The sequence below is a fragment of the Meles meles genome, chromosome 8 (assembly GCF_922984935.1).
Source record: "Meles meles chromosome 8, mMelMel3.1 paternal haplotype, whole genome shotgun sequence".
NCBI classification, from domain to species: domain Eukaryota; kingdom Metazoa; phylum Chordata; class Mammalia; order Carnivora; family Mustelidae; genus Meles; species Meles meles.
Window position 1 is genome coordinate 89,945,390 of NC_060073.1, and position 25,472 is coordinate 89,970,861.

At 44.4% G+C, this 25,472-nt stretch overlaps 1 protein-coding gene across 2 annotated transcripts in view; it reads right to left on the reverse strand.

The window, feature by feature from the left end:
• The window catches only part of GLB1L2 (galactosidase beta 1 like 2), a 48,658-nt gene that overhangs the window by 15,953 nt on the left and 7,233 nt on the right, over window positions 1-25,472 (reverse strand). For both annotated transcript variants that reach the window (XM_046014106.1, XM_046014105.1), the window contains exons 2-7: window positions 17,987-18,184; window positions 16,406-16,474; window positions 15,759-15,854; window positions 13,904-14,012; window positions 8,964-9,056; window positions 6,280-6,361 (exon numbers count right to left, since the gene is read on the reverse strand). In XM_046014106.1, coding sequence (XP_045870062.1) covers window positions 6,280-6,361; window positions 8,964-9,056; window positions 13,904-14,012; window positions 15,759-15,854; window positions 16,406-16,474; window positions 17,987-18,184 — 647 coding nt within the window. The remainder of the gene's footprint in view (window positions 1-6,279; window positions 6,362-8,963; window positions 9,057-13,903; window positions 14,013-15,758; window positions 15,855-16,405; window positions 16,475-17,986; window positions 18,185-25,472) is intronic.

Genomic DNA, 25,472 nt, shown 5'->3' on the forward strand with positions numbered 1-25,472 from the left:
ACTCTCCTATTGGACATAAGCTACTGATTACCAGTGATTAAAAACAAACAAACAATAGCTGAGGCTCCAGGAAGTTAAATAATTTGCCTCAAGGTCACACAACTGGTAAGCAGCAGAGTAGGGCTGCAACCCAGACCCATCGGACACTGACCCATTGTCCTGTGATAGCACCATCCTCCAGCAAGTCACTGGATAAGACCCTACATCCAGACCCCTCCTCACCTAAAGGAGGAACCTCAAAGACAGGAGGCCTGTCTGAAAATAAGAAAGCAGAAATCTCAGAAGTGAACAGGATTAGCATGGCTAACAACATGTCATCTATTCCTAGTCTTTCTGAATCCTCACTAATATAAAAATAAAGGAATCCAAAGGTGGAAGGCCATAAAGAACAATACCTAGAGAGGAGACAAAGCAGAGAGGAAGTTTCAAGAAAATCTCAGGAAGCTGCAAAGAGCAGTGGGTCAGTGAGTGGCCCAGGAGAGTGGAAGAACCTTCAACCAGCTCCCCACCTCCAGCTGCAGTCCTTGTCTCATGTCCCAGGCTCTGTGCAGCCAGGAGCACACTTCCTTCCCCTGCCTCACACACTCCTCAAACCTCTTCCCCACTGGACCCCTACCCCAGGGGACCACATTCTCTGGGAAAGCTGAGCACAGGTGTCTCCAGGTTGGAATTGGCACAGCAAGGTATGAAATAAGAGATGTGCCATGTGCTGGGTATTTACCCCAAAGATACAGATGTAGTGAAAAGAAGAGCCATCTGTACCCCAATGTTTATTGCAGCAATGGCCACGGTCGCCAAACTGTGGAAAGAACCAAGATGCCCTTCAACGGATGAATGGATAAGGAAGATGTGGTCCATATACACAATGGAGTATTATGCCTCCATCAGAAAGGATGAATACCCAACTTTTGTAGCAACATGGACGGGACTGGAAGAGATGATGCTGAGCGAAATAAGTCAAGCAGATAGAGTTAAGTATCATATAGTCTCACTTATTTGTGGAGCATAACAAAGAACACAGTGGACATGGGGAGATGGAGAGGAGAGGGAGTTGAGGGAAACTGGAAGGCGAGATGAACCATGAGAGACTATGGACTCTGAAAAACAACCAGAGGGTTTTGAAGGGGCGGGGAGGGGGGGGTTGAGGAACCAGGGGGTGGGTAATAGGGAGGGCACATACTGCATGGAGCACTGGGTGTGGTGCAAAAACAATGAACACTGTTACGCTGAAAATAAACAAATAAAAAAAATCTTAAAAAATATATTAAAAAAAATAAAAAATAAAAAAGAGATGTGCCACGGATCAGTAAGGGCCATATCAGCCAAAGTATTCCTGTCTGTATCTCCTGCCGACTCCCAGGATATCTATAGCAACAGACCAAAGGATTTGTCCCTGCAAACACTTAATAGAGCTAAAGACAGTATCTCCAACCACCAACATTTGGCCTTCCCTCCTGGAAAGAGTATACCCCAGCCCAATCACCCCTCTGGGAAGCACACCTTCCTCAGTCCCTTCTGGCACTCAGCTTCCAACTGGCCATTTAGTGCCTCCTTTTTAAACTGCTCAGTCAAGAGCCAGACAATTGAGAAAATCCCCTCACATGGAAGACTGAGCAGAACTAGTAAATATATATATATAAAGTAAAATATCCTCAAAGCAAGGTAAGAAAGATAGTGTCCATTTAAAAAGTATGCCATGAGGGCACCTGGGTGGCTCAGTGGGTTGAGCCGCTGCCTTCAGCTCAGGTCATGATCTCAGGGTCCTGGGATCGAGTCCCGCATCGCGCTCTCTGCTCAGCAGCGAGCCCGCTTCCCTCTCTCTCTCTCTGCCTGCCTCTCTACTTGTGATCTCTCTCTGTCAAATAAAAATTTAAAAAAAAAATAAATAAATAAAAATAAAAAGTATGCCATGAGAAAAGAAATATATTAGAGAAAACAAGACCCAGGAAATAAAAGAAGGATTACATGACAGAAATTGAGGAAGTCACCCAAAAAGTGCAACTAAAGGGCAGAGATACATCAAAAAGATAAGCAACTTAGAGAATAGATATGAGAGTCCAATCTACAAATAACAGGAGTGATCAAAAGATCAGAAAAAAGAAAGGAAAGCATACCAAAAAAAATGCGCTAACTGGATATCCCACTGACAAGTACCACAACTGTGTCAATTCAAATAACGCACAAAAGTTCCACAGAAGAAAAAATAATCTCATACCAAAGAACATCATTGTGAAATACCAGGATACCGAGGATAAAGAGAAAATCCTGTAATTTTCTAGAATGGGAAGGAAACACACACACACAACAACATATAAAAGGATCAGGAACCAGAATGTCCTTGTAGTTCAGCAGTGGCTGCAGGTGCTAGAAAATCTGGGCACAGTGCAGAGAAGGGATGGGGCAGGAGACCCAGAGCTCAGCCTCCCTTGGGTGAAGCCAGGTAGGGGGCTTCCATCAGGTCAGGGGTGGTAGGGTCTCAGACCCACCGGACTTGACACAGAATCCGATATGTACAGGTATTTGGACCACGTGTGACAGGAGTTTGGGAAATCTTTGGTAAAGGGTTTACTTTATTTTATTTTTTTAAAGATTTTATTTATCTATTTGACAGAGAGAGATCACAAGTAGGCAGAGAGAGAGGGAAGCAGGCTTCCCAGGACGCTGAGCCGAGCATGACCTGAGCCGAAGGCAGCGGCTTAACCCACTGAGCCACCCAGGTGCGCTAAAGGGTTTGTTTTAAAGAGAAGGTGTAGGGAACACCTAAAATTAATGTAACATGTGTCAGCTGTGTGTGTGTCAAGTCAAATTTTAAAAAATAACAATAAAAGAGAAAGGGGAGAGAAAAGAGAATGGAAAGAAAAATAAACGGGATAAATACACCGAAAGTTAAAACTAACCCCACCGAAAGCGAGTCACTTCACAAATACTGCCCTGAACACCGCTCGCACCGCTGCACCGCACCGTCCGCACCGTCCGCACCGAGTCAGAATCGCCGGAAGCGGGGCGCCTGGGTGGCTCAGTGGGTTAAAGCCTCTGCCTTCAGCTCCGGTCAGCCCCACATGGGGCTCTCTGCTCAGCGGGGAGCCTGCTTCCTCCTCTCTCTGCCTGCCTCTCTGCCTACTTGTGATCTCCCTCTCTGTCAAATAAATAAAGCAAATCTTTAAAAAAAAAAAAAAAAAAAAAAAAGAATCGCCGGAAGGCACCGGCCAGGGTCCTGGCTGGGTGGGTAGGAGAGGGAGGGGGAGAGGGAGGAGGGGGAGGGGGAGGGTGACGGGAGGGGGAGGAGGAGGAAGCGTTTCTGGGATCTTTACACCTTACTTTAATTACATTTTTAAGTAATTGAGAAAAGTTCTGCGAACAGCAGGCAGAGCTCGGGAGGTCAGGGCTGGGGTACAGGGCGCCGGGAGGGAAGGCAGGGAAGGGCAAGGGGGGGAGGTGCCGACGCGGGGCGGTAGAAGAGGGTAAGGAGATAAAGGGGCACGCGGGGCGGGGCATCGGGGAGGGCGGCGGCACTGAGAGGGCGGAGGCGGGGAGACAGGTAAGGCAGGGGCGGAGGCGCGGTGTGGAGGGGTGGAGGGAGGCGGCACGGACAGGACAGAGGCGGGGAGGCGGGGAGGCGGGTTGTGGGGGGACGGGGAATAGGGAGAGGGGTGGGAGGCGGGGAGGTGGATGGGGGGCGGGAGCGGGGAGTGGGGCACGGCGGGGGCGGCCGTGGAGGAGGGCCTGGAGTCCCGCTGCGGGCCTCGCTGACTCCCTCCATGCCCCGGAAGCCACGCTCGGCACCGTGCAGACGCGCTAAACCTGTGCAGTAGCCTCCAAAAGGGTCTTGCCTGCCGGCCCTGGCCGCAGCCCCTCCCAGGCCACCCGGAAGGACTGGGCCGGCGGAGGCTTCGGAAGCTGCCACAAGGGGACAGTGCCATCGCGTGGAAGTGGCGGGAATCGCTGCTGGTCCTTGAGAAACCCAGTGGGTTTGGGGAAAGGGACTGACTTCTCTTGCCCATTCATCAGGTCACACCCTGAGCGCCCCCGGCAGGCCGGCGCTGGCCTAGGGCTGTAGAGATGAAATCTGTCCAGTCTACTAGAGGGGAGGAGGACGCAGAAGGGACCGGAAGCGCGGAGTGCGGCCGCGGAGTAAGCTGGTGGGAGCCGTCGGGAAGCATCAGGCTGCTGATAGGAGGCCCTTCCACCACCATCGTCCTTAAAAGCATGAACCATGTCCAGGCACAGGGGCACAGCCAAACAAGAGGGAATCCAGGCCCTGGCGGAACTTACAGCCGCAAACAGTTAAATAAAAAAATAATAATAAAATAAAATAATTAAAAAAAGAATCTACAATGTTAGAAGGCAAAAATAAAGCAGGGCCGAAGGGCTGGGTGAGCTCCAGAAGCAGCTGTATTTCAAATGGGTTCTCAGGGGAAGCCTCACTACAATGTGACCAGGCAGAAAAGTGGGAGGATAGGAAACAGCCATAAATGGCTCTGCAGGAAGGCTGGGGGTGTCCAGTATGTTCCAGAAACAGATAGGAAGCCAGGAGGACAGTGGAACAGGATGGCGGGGGAAGGGGACCAGGAGACACCTAGACAGGTCACAGGTCACAGACAGGCCTTTGAGGACTTTCTCATAACTTGTGCTTCAGTCTAAGGATGGCAAAGTAAACCTGCAGTTAAGGTGAGGCCTGAGGGGATCCAAATGACATTTGCAAATGCTGTCATGTTGAGAAAAAGTTGTGCAGGCGTCAACTGTGAAGAAAGATCAGTTCAGTGCTGTTGCAACAATGTACATGAAAATGATATTTATAGCGGAAGTGGTACAACGTACTTGGATCTGGATAAATTCGAAGATAAAACTAAAGATAAAAAGGATTTGCTGTGTGTCATGCATACACAAGCAGAGGCCTGAGAGTGCCTACAAAGTTTAGGGCCTGGGCAACTGGGGGAAATGGAGTTGCAATTTACTGAGAAAAAGACTGAAAGTGCGGCAGACCCTGGAAGAGAGACAGTTCAGTTCCTGGCAGGTTCCACTGATACGAGCAGACTTTCTGGGGCGCTGTGTGCAATAGGCAGATGTACACCTGAGGCAGGAGTTCAGGAAGGTCGCTCATGATGACATGCGTCCCATGCTCATCAGCACACACGTCAGACTTAAAGGCACCTAGATCACATCACCAGGGTGGTGAATGTAAGGAAAGAAGGAACGTTCATTCCAAGGAGTGAGAAGTAAAGAATTTAAATATCAGAACGCGGGGACAGAGAAGTGACCAGTGGGAGATATCAGGTGGGAACAGCCTGTGAGGTCAGAGAAAAACCAAGAAATTGGGGCTCAGACACCAAGGAAGGAAAACATTTCAAGGGAAAGAGACTGATGGTTGCTGGCAAAATCAGAGAGGTCAGAGGCGACAAGGACAAGAATTTAAATTTGAAACATGGAAGTCCCTGGCAACCCTGAAAAGAACAGCAGCAGTGAAATGGCAAGGGTGGTAACATGACCCCCACAGTTTAAGAGAGATGGAAAGGAAACAGACTGGGGCAGCCATTGAGCATGGACATGGGGAGATCTCTTGAAAGGAGAGTAGAGAAACACAGCAGCTTCTGGGTAGGGAATGAGTCAAGAGAGTTGTTTTAGAAGAGAGAAATAACAACATGTTTATATGCAGATGGGAATGACTCAATAGAGAGAGAAAATCTGATGACCCAGGGGAGAAGCAGCGTTGCTGGAGCAATGTCCTTGAGTAGCTCCGGGACAAGGGACTCAGTGCACAAGGGTGAAGCTGGGCCAGTGCCTCTACAGTAACAGGAAGAGACTCAGAGTAAGGGGAACAGATGCCCTGTACTACTGTATACTCGCTGCCCAGCCAGCTGCCATCACCACAGGGGCTACATACCCCCTGGACAGTGGTCAGCCATCTCCATGATTTTGGCAGGGTTTGACTAAGCTACCCTAACAGGACACCCCATCCTGATTCATCTGCTCTGCCTTCTCTGCAGACATTCAAAAAGACCTTCCTTTAGGATGACCAACTCACCATTCCTGTCTTGCAGTTTGCAGAGCACTATTAGTGTCTTGAGTGAGTGCTCAGCAGAAGTGGGAGACCAGAGATCCGTCTGCCACAGATCCTCCAACCCTCTGAGGCCCAGAGCTTCGGGCCCAATCCCATGCAAATGGGAGAAGCTCAGACATCAGGGAAACTCCACTGGTGGCCCAGGTCATTTGGGGAAGAATGCAGAGTGAGGCCAGGGTGCTGCCTCCCACCCTCCCCCTGCACAGTTTCTAGGCAGGCACCTCCATCCATGACTCCCTTTTGCAGGCCATCCTTGTTGTCTGAAGTCAAGAGCAATTCCACAATACCTCGATCCTCCAAGGCCTGTGGGGGAAAAGAAAACAAGTCAATATGTCATTCCTCAGAGTTGGGAAGGGACAGTTAGAAAGGAAAGAAGGAATAAAATAAAATAAAATAAAACATTTACTTTACCACAGAAAGTGGACAGAAACCTAGAAACCTATCCTGTTTGTGCTCAACATGTTCAACAAAGCTCCTATCAGCTGAAGTCCATCTGAGGCAGGGGCAGGACTGTCAGACTTGGCTGCCACAGATCTGGTGAGGGGCCAGTTCTGGCTAATGTGCTGTTCCTAGACGGGACTACTCAGAGTAACTGCTACATTTATGAACCACTTACAATCATGGCAGGCCTTCTGCCAAATACTTTACATAGACTGTCCTATTCACTCTTCACAATTAATAACTGTACAGACAAAGAGTCTCAGAGAGGTTGGACAAAGTGTTAAGGGATACAGAGCAAATAAGATAGTATGGATCTGAATCCAGAGTCTGTCCACCTTGGAAGGCTCTGCTCTGGGGCTGTGGGCTCTTCTGGATAAAAAACCCCAGCAAGGAGAACTCTCCTCTAATTTTCCCTGCAGATATTTTGACAAGATGCTTATTTTAACCAAATTCTTTGGGAAATAGGTGAGATAGAGATAATCCAGTAGGGTACATAATGTTCATGTCCAAAGCCTAAAAGCCATAAAGGCAGAGAGGGCCCTAATTCTCAGAGACAACAGAAGCTGCAGAAGTTCAATTCATTAAGCAAGGTGAGATTTTATCAAAATCTGGACTCAGCACCTCACAACTTTCGACCCAGTCATTTGCCGATATATAACAGGCTTTGCCTCAGTTCCTACCTTACACATACAGCATCGTGTCGGTTGGGAGGGTGTAATCTTCTTTTACAGCTGTACTATTTACACTTGACTTTTCACAGGCATTAATTCATTGACTGCATACCATAAGGGGTAATTACTATTTCCTGAGCACCAGCGATCTGTCAAACAGAGTTAGGGATCTTGTGTCTGTAATCTCACTTCATTTCCAGAGCAGCCTTAGAGAAAGGCATTCTTGACTCCACTGAGCACATGATGAAGCTAAGGCTCAAAAAGGTCAGGTGTTTGACCCAAGGTCATCCTATGCTGATGATGTCTGTATATCTGCAATATCCAGGAAAAGCTGCATGGCAGCTCTAGGAGGGGCTCCTCCCAAGAGCTCAGGATGACAGAGGATGACAGAAGCTGCAGCTTCTCTTTGTCCATCTGTCTCACATGTGGATACCTTCCCCAGACACCAAGGAAGTTGAACTGGAGAAGCCCCTGAAGGGATTGCACTCTCCTCTCCACCCATCAGCAAAGGTCTCCTTCTCTACAGCTCAGGACTCAGTAAACACCTGCTGGAGAAACCCCAGCATTTGAAAGCCAGTCCAAGGGAAGGAGTTACAGTGGGAGAAGCCCTCCTATCCTGAGCCCTGGCTGGGATCTTTCTAGCTAATTCAAAGGCAAAGAGGAAGCTGGAAGTATGATCTAAACAGGCTGCAGTTGGGCTTGACTATCAGAATGGAAGCTGATTCTGGAGCTCCCCTTCCCAGCTTTGGGAATGCCTCTTCCTGGAGACAGGCTTGTTCCCTACAGACAGGGCTTTCTGCAGGTGATAAGAAAGGGCAAGACTACATGAGAGCCTATAAGCTGGAGTGCGTAAGCCTGTGTGCAGGGACTGAAGTAATTTCCAAATGGAAAATGAATCTTCCTATGACAGCAGAAGAGATGCTGATATCAAGGGCCAAAGCTAAAGCAGCTTTAATTAGGTGGATTCCCTAAGGCCACTTACCATTTCCTCAACCCACACCATGGCCTGTCCTTCTAAGTACTATAAAACCACTGCCAATAATCTATCAAAGTCTTATTTACTGACTACTTACTATGTGGCTAGAATAGTCCTGAGCCAAGTGATCTCACACACATGCACAATTCAGAGAGGCAAATTGTCTCATTAGTCCCACTTCAAAGAAGAGAAAATGGAGGTTTAGAAAAATTAAGGCATTTGCTTAAGGACTTAGCTACAACTGGATAGAAACCAGAGCAGAGTATAGCCCCGTTATTTTAAGTGTTGTCTAGCCCTGCCCTACCCTGATCTGCCACACATTAAATCAGTGGTTCTCAAAATTACCCACACATTGGAATAAGAACCCAGAGATTCTTATTTAATTGGTACGGTACATGGCCTGGGCATAGGGAATTTTAAAGTGATGTTCACATGTTTAAAGTGATGTTTAATGTTCACATGAAGCTGGGAACCCTTGCATTAGATGCTAGAATGAGAGCAGCCTCTACAGAGAGACTTCACTAGTCATCACACTCAATGAAACCCATCCCTTTATTTTCAGCCACTGCAATACCATATATGTACTAAAACCCACAATTAAACTCAATTGAAAAATGGTGATAAAAGTGATGACACCACTGAAATAAAAGTATGGTGAAAGGATTCACTAATTAATAAAGGGTGCTTGGAAATTAATAAATGGTGCTAGGAAATGTGGTATTAATATGAGAAAAGAATTAGACTAACATGTCACATCATAGCCCATACTACATTTCAGAGGAAGGAATATGAAGAAATAAACCAAACTGACTCTTACTTTCTTGATGTAAGGCATATAGGCGGGGTCTTTGTTATAGGAGCCATATTCATTCTCCACCTGCACAGCAATGATGGGGCCTCCATGCTTATACTGGGGAAAGAGATAAATAATCAAAAGCTGAGTTCATAGAGGAAACTGTACTAATTTCACCACACTTATCACCAATTACCAGCAAAATATTCCATTTGAAAGCAAAAATCTCAAAAGATTTGGTAATATAATTGAGAATGATGTCAGTAAGACAGAGTAGGTAGGGAGTTCCAGGTCCTCATTCCCTTATGGGAACATCGAATAAACAATTACAGACCAACTAAAATAACTTTATAAGAGCTCTGGAAACCAGTTAAATGTTTAAGCAAATCAAGAAAAATGAATGTTTAAAAGCATAAGAAATCTCCTGGTGTTTTTCCTCACCCTTGCCCCACCTCCTCGCTGCCATAGCATGGCATAGTCAGAAAAAAGCAACCCAATTCCCAGTTCCCTCCCTCAAGACAGAAGGAGCAAAATGGAACTTGTTTGCAATATTCTGGACGGTCTGTACTTCCCAGTAGACTAGTTTCTGTCTCATCTGACTTGGCGCTCATACAGGAAATGGCATAGCTTGGACCTCAGGTTGGAAGCTATACAAGGTAATGAAGATTACAACATGTGAAAATTTCAGGGGGTCTAAAGGCCAGTGTATCCCAGGTGCAAGGGGTTATAGATAGAGGAATATGATATAACACCTAAGGCCACACACACACACACACACACACACACACACACACACACAAAGCTGAGGTGAGACTCTTTGGGAAATTAAGACATGTAAAAGCAGCCAGGGAGAATTAGGAGGAAAAAAAGGTGGCACACACACAGGTCAGACTAGACACATGCCCAGAAAACATCTGAGAAGATCTAAAGCCATCACCCCATTTTGATCTTAATGCTTAGGAGCCCGCCAAATAATGAAAGTGTTCCCTGCTATTCTGTAAAGACTGAGAGAGGTGACTGTTGTTTCAAATGACCAATTTTCAACAACAACAAACACAGGCAAAGAAACAGCATAACATAGCTCATTCAAAAGGATAAAGTATATCTCTAGAAACAGTCTTTAAAGAACATACACTGGACTTACTAGACAAAGATTTTAAAACACACACACACATATATATATATATACACACATATACATTTTTTTTTTCAAAGAGCTAAAGAAAACATAGACAAAGACATCAGGAAGATGCTATATCAACAATGTGAAAATATCAATAAAGAGAAAATACAAAAAAATAAGAATTCTGGAGCTGAAAAATACAATATCTGAATAGAAAAATTCACCATAGAAGTTCAACAATGGATTCAAACAGGAAGAATGGGAAAACTTGAAGACAAGTCATTTTAAATTATTCAATCTGTAGAGAAAAAAGTGACAGAATGGGGGAAAGTGAACATCAGTAGGCAGATAAATATACACATTGCAGAAATCCCAAAAAGAAGAAAGAAACAGGGCAGAGAGATTATTTGAAGAATTAATGTCTGGAAACCTCTCAAATTTGAGGAGACATAGATATACAAATCCAAGAATCTTCAGTTAACTCCGGGTAGCATTAACAAAGAGACCAAACCAAGACGCATTATAAACAAAATGTCAGAGCCAAAGACAAAAAGAGATTCTTGACAGGAGCAAGAGAAAAGCAACTTGACATGTATGAATGATCCCCAATAAGAATATCAGTGGATATCTCACCAGAAATCTTGCAGGGCAGTGACAGAAGGACGATACAGTCAAAGGGCTGAAGGAAAAAAACAAAACAAAACAAAACAAAACAAAAACCTATCAACCAAGAATTCTACATCCAGCATAACTGTCCTTCAAAAAATGAGGGAGAAATTAAGACATTCTCAAACAAATAAAAGTTGAGGGAGTTTGATAACACTAGAATTGACTTATGAGAAATGCTACAAAGAATCCCTCAAGTTGGAATGAAAAGATGCTAGACAGTGACTTGAAGACACAGGAAAATACAAAGTTCTCCAATAAAGGTGAATGTCAAAAAGAAAGAAACCTTGTCATTTACAACAATGTGGATATAACTAGAGGGTATTATGCTGAACAAAATAAGTCAGTCAGAGAAAGACAAATATCATACAGGGAGGTAGAGGTGTAAAGGAGTGGTTTTTGTGTGTAACTGAAGTTTAGTTGGCACTGATATAAAATAGAATGTCATAACTTTAGGACAGTATTTGTAATCTCCATTGTAACCACAATGAAAATACTATAGAACATACACAAAAGAAATGAAAAGGGAATTAAAAGTTGTCATTATAAAAAATCAACTAAACACAAAGGGAATTAGTAATGGAGGAAATATGGGAGAAAAAAAGCTATACAACATAGAGAAAACAAATAAAAAATGACCAAAGTAAATGCTTCCCTATCAATAATTCCTTTAAATGCAAATGGATTAAATTCCTTAATGAAAAGACCTAGATTTTGACTTGAACAACGCTATAGATCAAAAGAACCTAACAAATATATAGAGAACAGTCCATCCAATAACACAATACACATTTTTCTCAAATGTGTACAAATGGAACATTCTCCAAGACAGATGATATGTTAGGCTACAACACAAATTTTAATAATTTTAAAAGACTGAAATCATACAATGTATTTTTTCTGATCACAACAGAATAAAAACTAGAAACCAACAGCAAAAAGAATAATGAAAAATTCACATCTCAAATTCCCAGAAATATGTGGGAATTAAACAACACACTCTTAAAAACAACCAATGATTCAAAGAAATCGGGAAATCAATAAATTTCTTGAGACAAATGAAAATAAAAACTCAACATAAACTTACAGGATGCAGCAAAAGCGGTGCTAAGAGGGAAATTTATACCAGTAAACACATTAAAAAGGAAGAAAGGTCTTAGGTCAACATCTAACTTTTTACCTTAGGGAACTAGAAAAAAGAAACAAACTAAACTCAAAGGTAGCAGACAGAAGAAAATAATAAAGATTAGAATAGCACAATAAGAGGTAATTTTAAAAAAGAACAGAAAAAACAACAAAACCAAGAGTTAGTTCTTTGGAAAGATTAACAAAATTGACAAAACTGTAGTAAGATTAACTAGCATAGCAACATTATTCACAATAGGCAGAAGCAACCTAGGTGTCCATTCATGAATGAATGGATAAACAAAACGTGATACAGACATACAAAAAATTATTATGATTTTGTCTTAAAAAGAAAGGAAATTCTGACACCTGCTACACGTGCTACAACACAAATGAACCTTGAAGACATGCTAAGTAAAAGAAGCCAGTCATAACAGGACAAACACTGTATGATTTTACTTATATGAGGAACCTAGAGTGGTCAACTTCATAGCAACAGAAAGTAAAATGGTGGTTGCCAGAGGTTATGGAGAGGAGGGGAGGGATGTTAATGTTTAATGGAAAGTTTAAGTTTGGGAAGATGGAAAAGTTCAGGAAATGGACGGTAGTACTGTTTGCACAACGATGTAAATGTATGTGAACTCCACACTTTAAAATGGTAAGAGTAGTAAATTTTCTGTTATGTATATTTTGCCACAATAAAGAACAAAATAATTATATTATACCCAGAATTTTTTTTCAATTTCTGGTACACTACTTCCGTATTTAAGAATGCTTCTGAACCATATTCCTGGATGACCTTCCCTACAACCCCCGCCTCTACCTCCAGCACCCAATCTACTACAACCTGCTGAATCATTTCAGTAATCCCATCTTCCTTGCAAAAATCTAGGCTAATAAATTCCTGGCTTCTTACTTCTTTCGTGATTAGGGTTTCTAGGTTTAATTAAAAAGTAAAAAATACAAGATAGTCAGCTAAACTTGAATTTACAATGAATACATTTTTATGTAAATTATGAATTTTTAAATGTAGGTACATCCTATGCAATATTAAGGACATATTTATACTAAAAAACATACTCCTTGTTTATCTGAAATTCAAATTTAACTGAGCACCCTGTGTTTTATTTGCCTACCCTATAAATGGTCAAGGAATTCCTTTGGTCTAGTGTGCTCTGAACATTGCAAACGATTGACTCAAAAGCATTGTTTTTTTAAACATTTTATTTATTTGTCAGAGAGCGAGGGAGAGCACAGCAAGGGAGCAGTAGGCAGATGGAGAAGCAGGCTCCCTGCTTAGCAAGGAGCCCGATGTGGGACCCTGGGATCATGTCCTGAGCCGAAGGCAGCCATTTAACCAACTGAGCCACCCAGGCGCCCCAACTCAAGAGCAATTTTTATAGATGTACTATTTTTTTTATAAATGTACTAATTTCTCAGCACGATTCTTCTAATTTTTATATACTATTGGATCCCATTCCTGCCTTTTTATTGCCTCCAAATATTACATGCAAGGATAAGATACTTTCTCCCCAACACTGATTTTTTGTCACCTATGTTTTGAATAAAATGTGTACCACACAGCACTTTTTTGGTAGGTAGCCAAAAGATGTACCTTGAAAAGTCATCAACTGTAATTTTATAACCACAAAAAGTCCTGCTGTCTTACAGGTAAGGGCCCATCCATTTACGCTCCTCTCCATGTAGGACCAAGCCAGTAAGTACGCTACTAGTACTGGTACTGGGACACCAGTTGGCGGGTTTTTCAGTTACCAAGACATCACATGTGGCAGCTCTGACACTGTGTGCATGAATATCAGTCCTTGTGCCTGTTTATCCCTTCAGCATTTTGCCACCTAAGACAATACTGAAATAATCTTTTAGAAGACAACTATTACAAACCCCTCCAATTACAGATCTCAGACAGTGGAATAGAATGCATTCCTGTGTTGAAAGGAACTGTGAGCCCCTAGTCTGAGAGGTCATCTAGGACTATTTACTCCCAGTAGGAAGACCGCTGAAGATCAAAGAGGAAGCTCCTTGCTTTTACCTGGAGTGGCACCACCCTGGACATCAGGTGATCAAAATAAAGGTCCACTGCTTCCGTGAAGCCCTTGTAAGTTGTTCTCAGCCTCATGCCAGAGTCTTGGAGTAACCAGCTTGAATAAAAGGGGGGGAGGGGGTTGGGAATTAGTTTCACTGTCTGTGCGTTTGTTCTGGATAAGATGATGGTGGGAGAGAAAAGCAGCTTCAGAGCCCTGGGGGGAGTGAGACCATTCCCACCGCACTACCTCCAGTCAGCCAGGAAGGCAGGAGATTGTGCAAACAGATCCAGAGACAAACACTGCCACAGCTCCAGCCCTGCACTCTGCACTGCTTCCCTATGAAAAGACAACCAGCACTGCTAGGATTCCAGCTTTGTGGCTATATAGATAGGTCTGGCTGCCAGGCAGAGTGAGAAAAGCTTTTCACTGCACTCAAGGCCCAGCATTGAAGCATTTACTCTAAAATCTCATTACAAAGGAGTGAAGCCAAAGGGGTTAAGGAATCACTGTGGCCAGATGCCACCTTCCAGTATCACCCAGAAAACCAGTCCTGACACAGAGGCCATCAGAGGCTAATCGGACTTCTCTTCACTGCTCTCCTGGCTGGGGGGAGGGGGGGTCGTCCTCATTAGCATCAGCCCCCTCAGCTCTTCAAAGCTCAGCTCAGGGGAGTTGCCCGTGAGGAAGAAGGGGAATGTTTCCCACAACTTGTCCATTGTGATTGCATTCCCCAGACCATATCATTCCTTCCAGAGCTGGAGTCAGAAAGTTCTCCTTCTCACTTGAAATTTCTGAGAAAACACTTTTATTTTCTTATAAAGGCTCTGATGGTTCTCCTAATTTGGAAGCCCTGAACAGGTCAGAAAGTGATCAATTTATGTTGGGTAAAAATGCCTGAGGAAAGAGCAGTTTCCTCGAGACTGATCCCTCCACCCTCCGTCTCACCTAGAAGGGTCTAGCTTCTCATCAACACTGGGTCTCTGCTTATTTGGGCCTCCCTAGGGTGTGCCCACGTGCCGGGATATGAATGGACAGTGCTGCCCAGAGGAGGGCTAGGTGCTGGAATTCCCGCTGCTTCTGAGCTAACACTTTAAATTCTGTCCTCCTGGCAGCTCCATCTGAGCCTGAGGACATCGCTGACACAGAGATTTCTAATCCCTAGGTGCAGGGGGAGGGCACTCTGGCTGTGTGCATAGCCTTGTCAAGGGCACAGAGACAGGGAGGTGATCCTAGGGATCAAAGGAGATGGAGATAGAGGCTGCTTGGATCCCTAGGGTAGGGCTGGGTTGCACTGGAGACGAAGGAGAAAACAAGGCCTGGGCTGGTGGCTGTGCAGTGGGGAGAGGCCATTCCCGAAGGAGACCACAAGGCAAACAGGACAAGTCTTCCTCCCTCTTGGGGCAGCATGGAGTAGGGAGAAAGTGGATCTTTCTTAGGGAACACCCTAAGGATGGGAAAGATTATGCCTATTAAGAAGAAAGTCTTTTTTGTTGAAAATTAATGGCAGTAATAATGAGGACAAGGAATGAATGTGGTTACTGTCCAGATTTCTACTCCAACCCCAGAGAACTCTACTGACCTTAGTGGAGACTACACATCCTAACATAATTCATTAAAGCCTGAGATTTGAAGATAAAACATAAAACAAAAACATTAATTTGTTTCTCTTATACTTTATCAAATAAAGTGACATCATTTAAAATGGCCTCCTTTGGTACCACTTATTCTGAAAAATAACTTCAGTACAAAATGAAAAATATACTTTAGCAGCAAAATTAAACCTACATTTGTGATCACCATTTTGCACAAGCACAGAGGACAGTTCAAGCCACAGCTGGAGCCCCACATAGCCCCACTCACCTGGGCAAGCCCCCGAGGTCAATCTCACTGCAGATATAAGGGCCTGGACGCAGAATCACCCACAACCCGATCTCCGCAGCCATCAGCACAAAGGCCCTAGGGAGGTCAGTGTCAGCAACTCTCAAGACACAGAGGAGGAGGGTGGAGACAAGTCCAGCATCCCAAGGTGGTGGAGCTTCCCAGCTCCTCTCCTCCCTGCCTTCAGAGGCCCTGGAAGCTGGGTTCTCACCTGCTCCCAGACTAGAACCTTCTGCACAGCCCCACTGGGGGCATAAGGATGAAGGGTATTAGGTTACGGGGGTCCTAACAGTGAACCTGACCCCAACCGCCTTGCTACCATAGAGGGGTAACCCCTGTCCCAGCCCAGGTGGCTGGACCACACTGAAAAGCAAGGCAGACACTGGGGTTTAGGCACTGCTGGGCTACAGTGAAGAGTTTGGGCTCAGAGGAGGCAGACCCAGACGCCCAGGAGTAACAGGTTCATGGTTAGACAGAATGCGGGTCCTGAGAATAAGGCTCCTGACCCGCCTTTCTCTGGTTCTCAAAGCAGAACCGAGATGATCCCATGGTTCCTAATCAACCCCAAGGGGCCACCTCTCTGCCTCCCCCACCCCAGGCCAGGCCATAGAAGCAGCAACAGCACTTACTCCAGGTCCAGGTTCCCAGAGAAGTCAAATTTGCCTCTTTCTGGTTCATGGAGGTTCCATGGAACATAGCTATAATAGAAGATAATTACAGGATTGAGCTTTTCATTTATTCCACTTTGTCTTCTACATTACCTTCTTTACCCCTAAAATGTCTGAGGATATATTAGGTACATTGTCATAATGGTGTCAAGATTGTAACCAAGAACTAAGTGAAGAGATCTAGGGACCTTAGAGAATCCAGGGCTAGTCCCTGGATGGGGCGTGGGGGCTAATATGTCATCTCCTTAGGAGAAGCGAGAGAAGGCCAGTAAGATTTCAGTAAAGCCTAAGATGGAACCACAAGTCAGCTTGAGCATGCACTCCACTCCCCCTATTTCCTCCTCCCTCCCCACCTCTCTCATTTTTTCTTCATCGGAGGAAAAAAAAGTAACTTACTAAGAGAAAAAGTTAAAAGTAAGATAAGAGGAAACCTCAGTGGTCAGTCCTATTTTTACTGAAGCAACCAAAATTCCAAAGAATTCTTTCCTTGTGTTCTCTTTAGGAGATAAGGAAATAAAATGAGTTCTTTAAAGGGCCCAACTCAAGAGTCAGAGGTATGGGGTGATGTAGGATAGTAACACACATCAGTAACCAGTAACCAGTAACAGCTGGTCCTCTCCTGGACCCCCATCCACCCCGGCTTCCAATGGAGCCCTCTCCAGCTGCAAAAAATGTGCTCAGGTATAGGGAGAGGAGGTTTGCTTGCTTCCAATTCAGACTCAGGAGTTCCGTGTTTGAGAAAATACAGATTACCTAGCTTTAATAACATAAAATGCTTAGCCTGCCATATTCCCACAAGATTGAGGAGTCCTGTGATATGTGAATGTACCCCTAGGACCAGAATTTACATATGCAAATAAATGGATCCTTTTAAGTAATCTTTCTGGAAAATTATATACATTTGTTTCAGCTATGCTGTGATGGCCCAGAACATTCCTGTAATTCTTTTTAGAAATTGTCTACAAATCTACCTCATAAACTGCTCAAGAAAATCCACATCCTTGATCTATAATCACATATTTTTGCCTGAAAATGCTTTCCCAAGGAAGCTATTTTGAAAAAGATCTTACTCATTTGCTGAATAAACTGAGGGGTAGTGTGCTTGTTTATAGATATAGGTATATTTATCTATACAGATATATCGACGTATATAGATATAGATGCATGTATGTTCAATAATTTAATCACCTCCTACACCTACATTCACCCCCTTCACTGTATACCTTTGTATGCCGTTGCTCTTTCTATTCCTCTAAAGCTTATACATCCAGCCTGTCTTCTCATCCGCACAAACGGGGAGCGCTCTGCAGGTGAGAGAAGGTGGTTGTCGTACCTGGCAGTCCTGAGCAGAGGGCTGGGCTCCTCCTATATTTTTCCTCAAAAAATTCAGCCCAAAGATTCTCTTCAGGGACAGCTCACATTCAGGATCTGGCAGGGCTGATCCTGCCAGATGGAAACCCACAGTCTGGGCTGCCTTAAAGAAGCCCAAGACACAGATGACACAGATGCCCATGCTTGGTGGTGGGGTGGGGCAGCACTCACGTGGTGAGGGTATTCAAGCCACAGGCTTTCATCTTCAGCAAGCGGTCCCTCCAGTATTCCCTGGGCACCCGGAAATAGTGCATGGAGCCCCCAAAGATCCAGAAAGTGGAGTCCTCCAGCATGAAGTATTGGCCATTGGCCTGCAGCCCTGACTGCCGGTGTCTTAGCCATGCAGGGATCAGATTATACCAATCCGACCTGCAAAGAGAAAAGGCAGCTGAGACCTTGGCTCCTTCTCAGCAGTGAGCAGGGGTACAGAGTCTTAGGAGAGAAGGTTTTCTCCTCCTCCACAGGCCCTCCTTGTTTCTAAGAGGTCCTGCTTCCGAGGCCTTCAGAAAAGGCTCCACACCCTCTGATTTAGTCTAACGTTAGAAGGAGTCTTTCTTTAGTACACTCATCTGCACCCCACTGCAAGGGAAGAGCAAGCTGAGGCCATAGTCAGGAGCAAAACAAACACAAAAGTCAACAGGGAAACTATGTGCTAACAGGGAGAGGACATGGTGGGGGCACACAGCATGGAAAGGGTATTCTCAGGGGAGTACAGGACTTGTACAGGACAAGTGTGGCACACAGGTTCCTACAATGGCCAGCTCTTCCAGGCCATTCAACTTAACATCAAAGCAACAGCTACTTCAAATGGTACCTCTGAGCCACCCCGCGGTCACAGCTGCCCGGTTTGAGGTGTAAATACCTAGAAGGAGGTTAGAAACAGCATCTGTTCATTGACCAACTTTCCAAGTCTTAATTATTATCTAAAGATTAAGTTCAAGAGATAATCCAGCACAACAGAGAGCCCCATCTGGGAGGGCTGTTGGAAAGTGTTAGTCCCTAAAAAATCAGGTCTTGACCAAGGGGAGTCCCCTCAAACTAATCCTCATGATTAAAATTCCCTCCCTTTTTCTTATCCCCAGTCTCTTAAGGCCATGGAAGAAACCCAGCCAGAGACGCTGGGGGAGCCCAGAAATTGAGGAGTTTGAGGATAGGAAAGAGCAGTGTGAGTCTGAGAAGAAAGCAAATTTCAGCGGATCTGCCTTTTCTGCAACCACTTTTCATTACAGTTCCTGACGCTAGAGGGCATATTGCCCCCTCAGGGCTCTTCTGCATTAAAAAAGCTCCCTAAACTGCTGCCCACCTGTCTTTCCATTCATTTTGTAACACTGGCTACAACTGTACCACTGAGAGACATGCTCTGTTTAAAGCCCAAATTGCTCCACTCGATCAATATTGATATACACTGACTGGAGACTGTCATCTCTTAGAAGAAACAGAGATGCATGAACAAAAATTAGGCTGAGAGTTTCTGTCTTGATTCTGGATTCAACAATTTTCTGTGTCCTTCAAAGGGGCAGCTCCTGCACAGAGCTTTGGTCTCTCTGAGGACCAGAAGTGCAGGTCACGGGGGTAGAGGGCACATCCATAGATGACTCTCCCAGTATGATCATGGGATGAGCCATCCCTTCCACTCTCCATCTCTGCCACAGCTCTGTCCTCTTCCTACGTCCTTTTCCTACATGGCAGCCAGCTTCTCCTCTGCCTACAATGCCAAGTGCTTCAGCTCTGAACATAAACTTGCATACACTACACTGCAAAACAGCCAGAGCCCTGCTATTGATGGGAAAAATATTTTAATGGCATTTAGTGAAAACCCACTGCAGGTGTGCATGCTCCTCAGGAAGCTGGCTCCCATCCTAACAAAGCTTCCCCAAGCCACAGACCTCACGGTCCTATAAGGCATTCCGACACATACAATCTTTCTACACCTCAGTGCACACTCAGATAATTACAAGTCGGTGTCGGAGTGCTGTTGTAAGGCAAGCACAGAGATAAGCCCAGGGCTGGCCTCTGGGGCATATGACCCATAGAATCCTCCAGGTCCCCATGCTTAGAAGGCTCCCTTGCGGAAGCAAGGGCAAAAATGAACTATTGGGATTTCATCAAGATCAAAAGCTTTTGCACAGCAAAGGAAACAGTTAACAAAACCAAAAGACAGCTGACAGAATGGGAGAAGATATTTGCAAACGACATATCAGATAAAGGGCTAGTATCCAAAATCTATAAGGAACTTAGCAAACTCAACACCCAAAGAACAAACAATCCAATCAAGAAATGGGCAGAGGACATGAACAGACATTTCTGCAAAGAAGACATCCAGATGGCCAACAGACACATGAAAAAGTGCTCCACGTCACTCGGCATCAGGGAAATACAAATCAAAACCACAATGAGATATCACCTCACACCAGTCAGAATGGCTAAAATTAACAAGTCAGGAAATGACAGATGCTGGAGAGGATGTGGAGAAAGGGGAACCCTCCTCCACTGTTGGTGGGAATGCAAGCTGGTCCAACCACTCTGGAAAACAGCATGGAGGTTCCTCAAAATGTTGAAAATAGAACTACCCTATGACCCAGCAATTGCACTACTGGGTATTTACCCTAAAGATACAAACATAGTGATCCGAAGGGGCACGTGTACCCGAATGTTTATAGCAGCAATGTCTACAATAGCCAGACTATGGAAAGAACCTAGATGTCCATCAACAGATGAATGGATCAAGAAGATGTGGTATATATACACAATGGAATACTATGCAGCCATCAAAAGAAATGAAATCTTGCCATTTGCGACGACGTGGATGGAACTAGAGCGTATCATGCTTAGTGAAATAAGTCAATCGGAGAAAGACAACTATCATATGATCTCCCTGATATGAGGACATGGAGAAGCAACATGGGGGGGTAGGGGGATAGGAGAAGAATAAATGAAACAAGATGGGATTGGGAGGGAGACAAACCATAAATGACTCTTAATCTCACAAAACAAACTGGGGGTTGCTGGGGGGAGGTGGGATTGGGAGAGGGGGAGCGGGCTATGGACATTGGGGAGGAGAGGCGAACCATAAGAGACTATGGACTCTGAAAAACAACCTGAGGGTTTTGAAGGATCAGGGGTGGGAGGTTGGGGGAACAGGTGGTGGGTGATGGGGAGGGCACGTTTTGCATGGAGCACTGGGTGTTGTGCAAAAAGAATGAATACTGTTACGCTGAAAAAATAAATAAAATGGAAAAAAAATAAAAAATAAAAAATAAAAAATAAAAAAAAGAAGGCTCCCTTGCAACAAGTAAATAAGCCATAGAGATCTAATGCACAGTATAATGAATATAGACCATATTGTACTATAATTATGTCACGTGATAAGTATTGTTAGAGTAGCAATCACATTACAATATATAAAAGTATCAGAGCACACGCTGTATACATGGTTTCAGACACTATCTCCATCCTGAAATTCTCAATGTTTTTTAGACAAAGGCCCTACATTTTCATTGTGTACCGGGCTCTACAAATTAGGTAGTCTAGCCTAGCAAGGGCAGAGGACAGTAGCTGAAATAAATATACATATACACACACACATATGTAATTGTCAAATGAAGAAATTATCAAAATTATCCAGGTAGAGTCAGAGAAAGCTTCGTCCAGAAGATGACACTGTCACAGGTTTGAAGGCAGACAATACGAGAAAGCAGAGGGAACTAGGGGCAAAGCATTAAAAAGTGAGAGCATATCTACTCAAGGACTAGCGAGCAGACAGGTGAGGAGGCTGTGTGAGCATGTGGACCAGCCTGGGGCCCCTCGGCAACACGGGCCTGGCCTCGCACATACCAGTCCCAACCGCCGGCTACTAGTCTGTGACCGGTACAGAAACTGAGATACTGGGGCGCCTGGGTGGCTCAGGGGGTTAAGCAACTGCCTTCAGCTCACGTCATGATCCTGGAGTCCCAGGATTGAGTCCCTCACGCATCCAGCTCCCTGCTCAGTGAGGAGTCTGCTTCTCCCTCTGACACTCCCCCCTTCATGTTCTCTCTCTCTCTCCCTCTCCCTCTCTCAAATATATAAATAAAGTCTTAAACAAAAAAAAAAAGAAACAGATACTTTTAGAGCAATACATGTCATTTTGTGTCTGTTGAAGCTCATCATAAAAGACTGGGGCATGTACTTTGTGAATCTTTTCATTTCCTTTTTCTAGTACGTGTTTTCAACGTATTCAATAAAGTAACGGTGAGGTGGGGGAGACTTTTAAAGAAGAAAAGGAAAATGATGCTGCAGCACAGAGAGATTGAGAAGTACTGCTTGAGACCAGAAACAATAGTCTGTCTTTGGGCAGTTGTGATCAGAGCTGAGAGAACAAACATATTGACCCATTGGGTTTAACAGGCTTAGTAACCAAATGGATGCAGGTAGCTTGAGACCAAAACGGTGTGAAATCGCTTCATCAGCAGGCTTCCTAGCAATTGACTGAGGTCGGTCGTAGGACAAGAAAGGAGGTTCGGGTTTAGCCACAGCGCTTTTCACAGCTGGCCCCATATCTGAATCACCTGGGAAGCTTAAAACGAAGGAATGTGCAGGCCCCACCCCTGACCAATTAATGACGGTGAAGGTGGAGCCCAGGGATCGGTGGTATTTACAAGCTCCTCCACAGACCCCGTGAGGCTGAGCTCCTGGAGGTTTTACAGGAGGGCTTGAGGCAAATCAAGGGCCTCAATGGCCAGAGATGGGAGAGCAGGAGGTCAAGAAGGCAGAAGTGCCATAGATATCACTGAGCACTTGGAAATTTTGTCAACAGCCACTCATGGGCAAAGAAAATTAATTTGACTCCCTCCTTTCTTCTTCCCACAGCCTCCAGGACCCAGAACTCCTATTGCTCCACAGGACTGCAGTTGTGTTATATTACAGTTCAAACGTCATTTGTGGATAACCTGGGGACCTCGTTACTGTTTTCTCTAAAGAGAAAAGTTCCACTTTCCAAGTGACTTAGAAAGGATATTTCAGAATACAGTTCTAGGGGCACCTGAGTGGCTCAGTCCCTTAGGCCCTGAGATCAAGATCTCAGGTCATGAGTTCAAGCCCCAGGTTGGGCTCCACACTGGGCATGGGACCTACTTAAATAATAATAATACAGTTCTTCCAAAGGACCACCTATCTGGGGAAACAAAAACAAGAACAGTATCTGTAAGAGGAGGATCTGGACACGAATCCTGGCCCTACCCTTGTAGCATGGCCTCCTTGGGTCAGTGACACTAGCTGTGTGGGAATGAATTTCTTCCTCTGTGAAATGGGGTGAATGCCTGTCCTAACTGCTGTGAAGGTCAGATATAAATGGAATACTCTGTAATGTGTTATAACAGAGTTTGTCACCATTTGAAATAAGTTTATTTTTGCATGCTTTGCATATTAGAGAATAGCCTCAGTGAGGTTTTTTATGTCCTTAATGTGGAATAATCCCAATCTTTCCATTCTTAACCATTTAACTTATTGTATAATCACATTTTATATGGAAGATTTTGTGCCATCATATTACAGTTTCTAAAATGTTACAACAAAAGGTCTACCCACCAGGACCCTGTCAAACCAACCCAGCCCCCAGACCAGTGTCAGCAAAACCCAGGTGTGGGCCAAAGCCACCCTGCCTCCTGTCTTTGTGCAGCCAACAAGCTACAAATGTCTTTCACATTTTTAAGTGGTTGGAAAGAAACTTAACAAGATTTGGGGACGCAAAAAATTATATCAACTTCACATTTCACATTTCAGTGTCCATAAATAGTTTTACTGACACCCCGCCATGCCCACTCTTTCCAGTCCTGACTATAGCTACTTTGGGCCACAGTGACGTTGCTATGATAAAAACACTGTACAGTCTGCAAAGCTGAACACATTTACAGGAAACTTTGCCAACCCTACCCTAAAGGATGAGGTCTGGGATACTCAAATGAGGCTTCAGGTCCTCCATGACCACAGTCTGGACCTCCTAGCCACCCTCCTTGCTCTGGTTCTTCCCAACCCCTTCACCCCTCCACCCCACTCTTCTCTTTGGCCACAAGCTCCTGGTGTTCTGGCTGTGTCTGAGGTTTCTCATACCGCACGCCCAGGACAGTTTGGTGTCGCTTAGTTTTCATCACATCGGCTCCAAAGCACACACTCTGCCTTCTTGCCTCATGTACTCACTAGGCTTTATGTACTCTCCCCTCCTGACACCCCCAGGCATCCCCTCAGGTGCCCCACCCTCCAGGCTGACCCCAGGCCAGAATGAGGAAGAACTGATGGACAGATTCTCTTCTTAAACTCAGGGAGTATACTGACAGTCCAGTGGTGAAAATGCACACATGTACACACAAAATTTCATTATTTTTAAAGACAGTGAAAATACAACTTAGCAATCGCTCCACTGGGCAGCACTCCTTATTCACTGGCCAGAGCTTCAAAGAAACAGTCTCCAACTCACCAAGCTCATATCACTGACCTTAACTTTAAGGTGTCTCCCAAATGCTGTGAGAGCCTCCCCTTCCCTACCCACTCAGCGCAGAGGTTTATACAGGGCTGGAAGTGCTCTCTGTGACCCCTTGTTCCAACATAATCCCTGCTAGTAACACACTCTCCCTAATCTGTACCCTAGCTAATCATTAGGAAATCTCCTTCGGGCAGGGGGAGTGTTGTCTCCAGATGTGGTCTGCACCTGCAGAGTATCTTCATCTGGAATTTGCTACAAATGCAGAAACTCAGGCCTTAACTGAGACCTGAATCAGAAACTGCATTTCATCCAGACCGCAAGGTAAAGTTTGAGAAGCACTAATCCATATCTTGTCCTTGATATATGTATTTATCATCCCTTCCTGGATAGAGCTTCTATTTGCTACTCTCTTTATGTGCTATCATTTTCTAGATTTTTTAAAAAGCACTTCCTCACAGTGCTTCTTAAGAGGCATGAAGTTAACACTGCAAACAACTAAAGCCAGCTCATATCAAATTCCAAATTCTGGAGAATTCAACTATTTCCTTTCTGAAAATCTTTTGGTAGGTTACTAAAAGAGTTTTTAATATATTAATGAAAAGGATGAATTCATTGAGAAAATGAGGATGATAAATGTGAGGTTTCTCCAAGGAATTCACTGTGAGGAAGTGAGATAATACACATTAGAACTTCATAAACGAGAAAGCACCATGCAAACAGTTATTAATACTGATAACAGTCATTAGTACTAGAGATCATAAATTAATAATAACCCCCATGCTTCCTGAGTAATTAACTCAGTAATAACAAAATAAAGAAAGTGGAAACTGTGTGGTTACATCAGGTCAGAGAGACTTTCCTTCTAAATTAGGCCAGTTACCAAGGAGTTAATCAAATCTTTAAGAAGCCCTTATTTCTGTTGCTTTTCCCAGTGAGCAAGTAATTCATGTTGAAACTTTTTTCTTTGGATTGTAGAAAGCTTTTATTAGAAAGATTTTATTTTTTTTTATTTAGATTATGGAAAGTTTTGTTTTTTGTTTTTTGGGTTTTTTTAAGTAATCTCTGCCCAATGTGAGGCTCGAACTCAAAACTCAGAGATCAAGAGTCACATGCTCCACCAACTGAGCCAGCCAAGGCACTCCTTGTTGAAACTTTTTTTGATGAAACCAGGGCATCTGCCTTCTTTCTAGCTGGAGCATA